General features: G+C 46.2%; 1 protein-coding gene across 1 annotated transcript in view; it reads right to left on the bottom strand.

The window, feature by feature from the left end:
• The window catches only part of DNAH9 (dynein axonemal heavy chain 9), a 609,139-nt gene that overhangs the window by 453,181 nt on the left and 149,105 nt on the right, over window positions 1–6,853 (bottom strand). Inside the window, exon 26 of the mRNA XM_019501495.1 lies at window positions 2,447–2,551. Coding sequence (XP_019357040.1) covers window positions 2,447–2,551 — 105 coding nt within the window. The remainder of the gene's footprint in view (window positions 1–2,446; window positions 2,552–6,853) is intronic.

Below are 6,853 nucleotides of genomic sequence, written 5' to 3'. Positions count from 1 at the left end.
AGGTCTCCATGATCCCTATGAAATCGTACTTTTTTGTTTAGCAGAAGGACCAGTTCCTCCCGTTTGTTCTGCAAACTCCTAGCATTAGTGTACAGGCAAGTAAGTGTGCCATTGGAGGTCTTAGGCTTCCTTGTACTCATGGAGAAGCTCTGTAATTTAAAAATATTTTACTTTACTATATTTTTCTTCCGTACATACTTCACAAAATTTATTACAAATGTTGAAATAAGATCCACCTCACTATTGGTACAACTAGATGCACACTGAATACTGCTAAGCATTACTATTGGTAAAGTTCAACACTTCCATACTGCTTGATCCAAAGCTCAAAATCAGCAGGAAAAAATCCTTCTGATTCCAGTGCATCTTGGATCAGTCCATAGATCATCTTTCACCCACATAAAAAATTGTTACCATCTTCTCTATGTGGCAAGAGACAGTTACTGGACATAACAAATGTTTATATTACTTTAAGTCAGTCATCACTTCTAAAATTACCTCTGCAATTGTTGCAGAAAATAGTAATACTACAAATTTTCATGATCAGTGTCTCTGTGTGGGGCAACAAGACTCCTGGGTGCCCTGGGATCAGGGTAGATTCCCCCCCAACAGCCCCTGGGTTGATGGGGGATCTTGCCCTGGAAAAGGCTAAGGGCTGGCTTTACCTGCCTGCAGCCAGCTACCCAGAAATAGAGGCATGTGCATTTCCATTGCACCTTTTAAAAGCACACTCTCCCTGTGTGTGGGAGGGCACGCTGAGACTGACATCATAAAAAGGCATCTGGAGCTTTGGCGTGCAGCAGCAGCTGCCAAAGAGGGAGCACTAGCAGCATGGAGCTCCCCTACTGATTTGGTGGGGCCTGACAGGGACACCGAAGATCTGCCATTGAGCCAAACCAGAAGGAACCCAGAGGGGTTTCTGCTCCTGAAGGCAGGGATCATGACGTGTTCACCTGAGTGGTAGGACCTGCCTCGGGACTGAGCCCAGACGCTGGATGCCCAAGTGCTTTCCCCCATGCAGCACCACACCTGAACCACTCTGGGGCTTCCTTTATTTTTGTTTTGAGAGAAGGAGGAGCTGACATGGGAGAGTCCTGGTATGGCTCACGGAGGCCCAGAGATAAGGGCCAAGTAGCCTTGATTTAATTTGAATGTGAGAACCAGTGTGGGAAGACCTCACTTGGCTGTTCCCAGCACTACCAAGGAGAATAGTTGAGTGACAGGACACCTAGGGTGGCACCTAGGCAGTATGGACTTTTGAATTGTTCAGATGTAAGCACTGTCTTTCAGGCAATTGTGAAAATGGGTGAGGACATTTTTTGTGGCAGCCTTCTACATCACAGCAGCTGCAACTAGACCTGGTTGGCAAGTGGATGGGGTGTAGGGGAGGCAGAGCCCCAAGTTACCTACCTCAGTAGTAAGCCAACATGAGTCTAGAGAATTATCCTATTTCTGGAGGAATTTCTCTTTCTATCATTAACTTATGACAATCAAGACATGGCAGGAAAGTAGTGGAGGAGTCCACCCCAGGGCAGGAGGCTCCAGTTACCTAGCAGTATGTTAGACTGAAGTGCAGGGGAGGGACAATAATGTTCTAAATTACTGAGCTATTAAATTAATATCAGAGCCATGAAAAATAAATCAGTGTTGACCTAAAGTTCTCTCAATGCATAGATACTGTAACCCCGAAACCAGAGACATACACTTTCCCTATTTATAGGGATATTGGTTGTAACCATGTTGGTCTACAGGCATAGGCAGACAAGACTCTTGGGATAGAGGCATTATTGCTTATTAGACCAATGAGATAGTTGCAAAAAAAAATCTTAATTTGCAAGCTTTCAGGTCCAAATGCCCTTCATCAGGCAAAGGAGACTTTAAAGATAATAACATTTCTCCCAGGTAGAAATGAAACTTCATATTGCATAGGAGAACTAAAAGATGGTATGGTTCTCCTGAGTAGGAAAGTTCATTTTTTTAAAAATCTGCTCTGTGAGTATGCAAATTAGGTTCAAACAAAGGCTCCCCACCCTAAGAAGGAAGAAGCAAAATTCAGCAACCTGCATACCATCGGACACTTGAGGTAAATGGCCTACTCCAGCCCTTGCTTGAGCCTAATTTGCAGGCGCACAAGCAGCTTTTTTACAAATGTACTTTCCTACCCAGGAGAACTATGCCATCTTTTAGTTCTCCTGCACAATATGAAGTTTTGTTTCCACCTGGGAGAAATTTTACAATCTTTGAAATTTCCTTTGCCTTTGAATTCACCTTTTGGGCACTTGGGCCTGAAAGCTTTGAAATAAAGATTTTTTTTTGCAACTATCTAGCTGGTCTAATAAAAGATATTGCCTCTACCTACCCCAAGAGTTTTGTTTCCCTATCTATAGTCATTCCAAAGAGCAGAATATGACTGAGACATTTTATTTACAAGTATTTTTCCACTTACCTGTACAGCTACTACTGAAAGTACCTCAACTGAGATTCTATTAAACTCATCAAAACAGCCCCAAGCACCGGTCTGGGAAAGGCCTTTGTAAATGTTCCCACAAGACTGCAATAACAAAGTATAAGAGAAATTACAAATGGAATTACCTTCAGCAAAAAATGTATAATCCATTTTCCAGCCTATTTCTTTATAGTTTATTTGGAGAACCTCTACAACAGCAGCCAGAACCTTGTAAGTTACAGTATTTATAGCTCTGTATCACTTGCTACATGATTTGTTAACTGGACATATAGTATATATAGTTTGAGGAAAGGTCCTTTTTAAAGGTTAGTGCTATAGAATTACTGATGGCCCTGCTTAATGGAGGGTGAACAGACTGAATAAAAGAGGATTTAAGGCTGAGCCTTTCTACTGCACCAGATACATGAGGAAGATATATTCTGACACGTCAGCTTGATACAGTGACTGAGAGTTCAGCAGGCTTCTATTTGTTCAAAAATCCAGAATACTTTCAACGACAGTGACCACTTCCTTCCCACTAGCAGGAACAGTCAGTGTATGAGCACAGTTGAGAGACATGACAGTGCCTATCCTAAATGTATGAATAAAAGACAAAGTAGCTACACTGCATATGTTATTTATGAGAAAGTTATGTAAGGATGGTATGGAAGTAGCTTGTGCTCTGGTTAAATGTGCCATTATCACTGATTGTAAGTCCTAGCAACCTCATAGCATAGCTTTATACAGCCCAAGATCCAGATCAGTAACTTCTGGGCGGATAGTGTTTCATCTTTAAATCTCTTAGGTAATGATACAAAGAAGTAAGAAGATTTTCTGAAGTTTTATTCTACAAAAGGAACAGGATTCTGCCCTTTTCCAATCCAGTGAATGCAAGAAAGCTCCTAGTCATGAGGAATGAGGCTTTGCCAAGTTAAACTGGTAAGTTTAACTACTACAAGTACTGTAAGTTTAATGAACATAAGTTTAACTACTTTTAACTTTGGCAACTTTAACTTAAGTTAATTAATTAGTAAAGTCAGTTAACTTTACCAACTGGCAAGTTTAAGTACCAAGCTTAATGATACTCCACAATTACTTTGGGCAGAAACTTGAGAATTTTCAGAGTTACTCTATCTGGATAAAAATGGCATAGAGTGGATCTATCGTAAGGACTTGGATCTAATATACCTTTTTTGAAAATGTAAGAACCCCTTCAAATACAAGCTTATTGAGATGGTGGAGGCAAGCACCTTGTAGGTTGAAAGATAAAAAACCAGTCTCCACAATATAGATAGGGCATTACTGCCACTAGAATGACCATCTTAAATTTGAGCTTGCAAATGAACAGGTTAAGTTTTCCAAGGTCCAAGTGTGCTTCCCAACCTCACATTTCTGTTGGGTCCAAAAAGTAACTGCTGTAAAACGCCTTTCCACTGAGATGCAATGGAACTCTCTCTACGGCCCTCACTGCCAGAAACTCTCTGTAGCAGACTTTTGTGAAATACATTGCTGAAAAGGGATAGGAAAGGAGACTAAGACTAGTAAGTATGGCAGAAGACCAGCTTGGCTTAACAGGGAACTCATCACTAAACTAAACCACAACAAGGAAGCTACTAAGAAATGGAAACTTGGACAAAGAAATAGGGATGAGTATAATAGCATTGCTCAGGCATGCAGGGATGAAGCCAGGAAGGCCAAAGTGCAATTGGAGTTGCAGCTAGCAAGGGGTGTGAAGGGTAATAAGAAGGGTTTCTGCAAGTATGTCAGTAGCAAAAGGAGGATCAGGGAAAGCGTGGCTCCCTTACTGAACGGGGGAGGCAACCCTGTGACAGAGGATGCAAAAAAGGCAAATCAGACAGAAGCAGCAGTTTGCTGCAAGCAGCTGAGGAGACAACATCCAGCTGAGGTGCTTCTCAGGAACAACTTGAAGGTAAGAACAGGAGCTATGGGGATGGTTGGAGGCTCCTGGTCCTGGGCATGACCTGAAACTATAACTTGCTGGGGTAGGGAGGCCTGGTGGGACTACCTGTAGCAAGGCAGTACCATCCAAATAGCAGGACTGCTCACCCCACAGTGAAAGGTGGGTAGGGGAGCCTTAATAACCCCAGCCCCCACAACACTGTGGGTAAGAGGGCCAGACACAGCTGTGGCTACCTGAGCCCCGGGGTGGGGGTTGGGGGGGTAAGACCCTGGTGGAAGAGTGAGGGCCAAGCACAGCTGCAGCCACCTGATCCCCCCAAAGGTGTAAGACCCCAGAAGCCCCAGCATGAGGGGGCAGTTGAGCGGTCCCAGAGAGGGGGCAGTACTGTAGCCCTACAGAGAGGGCATGAGAGCCAAGGTGGCCCGCCCAGAGTAGGGGCTGTCTTTCCAACCCGAAGTGCTGTTTGTAATCTAGGTCCTGAATAGGGCTGAGGCGATGGCTTGAAGAGCAGCACACGGACCAACCCACACGAGTAAGAACGTCAGTGATATAGTGAAAGGGCCTAGTGAGAGGGCACAGTTGAAAGGCCCTGGCCAAAGGGCACAAGTTGAAGCCTCAGCGGGATGGACAGGCCAAGGTTAGAGTATGGATGCCTGAAGCCACAACTGGCCAAAGGCTGAGTGTGTGGTTCAGCCAAGGAGTCAGAGCAAGTCATGACCCCAGTAAGTCCTCAGGCATGTCGAGGCTGTGTGATTGGGTCAGATGGAGACCCCAGTAAGTCCTCAGATGCTAAGGCCAAATTTAGGTCAAAGTGTAAGAACTTGTTTGGATGCCATCTGCAAGGCATGGGCCACAGTGTAAGTTGGCATCAGGGTATAAAAATGGGCAGCTGCCCACATTTACCACCAGTTTATTATTGCAGCAAAGTCGTGGCAGGTGAGACTGGGTGGACTGCCCCACATAGACAGGTGGGCAGACCAAGGTTGAGACCTGGCCCTGAACATGCCCCTGTCACAATTAGGAACAGTCAGCATGGGATTCACTAGAGGCAAGTCATGCCTGACCAACCTGATTGCCATCTATGATGAGATGACTAGTTTTGTGCATGTGGGAAGACCAGTGGATGTGGCAGTTGATTTTAGCAAGGCTTTTGATATGGTTTCTCACAACATTCATGCATGCAAGCCAAGGAAGTACAGGCTGAATGAATGGAGTGTAAGGTGGACAGAAAACTGGCTGAAGCATCAGGCTCAGGGGTAGTAATCAATGGCTCAATGTCTAGTTGGCAGCCAGTATAAAGTGCAGTGCCCCAGGGGTTGGTCCTGGGGCCAGTTCCATAGTTTCTAGGGTTGGAAGGGACCTGAGCAGATCATCGAGTCCAACCCCCTGCCATGGCAGGAAAGAGTACTGGGGTCAAACAACCCCAGCAAGGTGTATATCTAGCCTCCTCTTAAAGACCCCCAGCGTAGGAGCCAGCACCACTTCTCTTGGAAGTTGGTTCCAGATCCTAGCCGCCCTGACAGTGAAGTAGCGTCTCCTGATATCTAGCCTAAATCTTCCCTCTGCCAGCTTGTGACCGTTATTCCTGGTCATTCCTGGTAGTGCTCGGGGGAACAGGGACTCCCCCAGTGCCTGCTGGTCCCCTCTGACTAGTTTGTAACAGGCCACTAGATCCCCCCTCAGCCTCCTCTTGTAGAGGCTGAACAGGTTCAGGTCCCGTAGCCTCTCCTCATAAGGCCTGCCCTGCTGCCCCCTGCTCGTGTGAGTGGCCCTCCTCTGGACCCTCTCCATGCTGTCCACATCCCTCTTGAAGTGCAGTGCCCAGAACTGGATGCAGTACTCCAGCTGCGGCCTGACCAGTGCCACATAGAGGGGGAGGATCACCTTCTTGGATCTGCCTGAGATGCATCTGTGGATGCATGACAAGGCGCGGTTGGCCTTCCTGACTGCATCCCCACACTGTTGGCCCATGTTCATCTTGGAGTCAATGATGACTCCAAGATCCTCTGCCTCTGCACTGCTGAGAAGGGAGTTCCCCAACCTGTAGGTATGGTGCTGGTTGTTCCTCCCCAGATGCATCACTTTGCACTTGTCAGTGTTGAATCCCATCCTATTCTCATCCACCCACCCCTGTAACCTGTCTAGGTCTGATTGCAGCCTACTCCTCCCTTCTAGCATGCCCACATCCCCCCACATCTTAGTGTCATCAGCAAATTTGAACAGGGTGCTTTTTATCCCCTTGTCCAAGTCATTGATGAAGATGTTGAACAGTGCGGACCCGAGGACCAAGCCCTGGGGGACCCCACTGCCCACATCACTCCAGGTCGAAAATGACCCATCCACCACTACACTCTGGGAGCAGCCCTCCAGCCAGCTGGTGACCCAATTGACTGTGTCGGTGTCGACACCACAGTCCACCAGTTTCTTAATGAGAATGGGGTGAGAGACAGTGTTGAAGGTCTTCTGAAAGTCCAGGAAGACTATGT

This window comes from Gavialis gangeticus, unplaced genomic scaffold, assembly GCF_001723915.1.
Source record: "Gavialis gangeticus isolate Ggan-Ray unplaced genomic scaffold, GavGan_comp1, whole genome shotgun sequence".
Taxonomy (NCBI): domain Eukaryota; kingdom Metazoa; phylum Chordata; order Crocodylia; family Gavialidae; genus Gavialis; species Gavialis gangeticus.
This window is presented reverse-complemented; position numbering and strand designations above follow the sequence as displayed.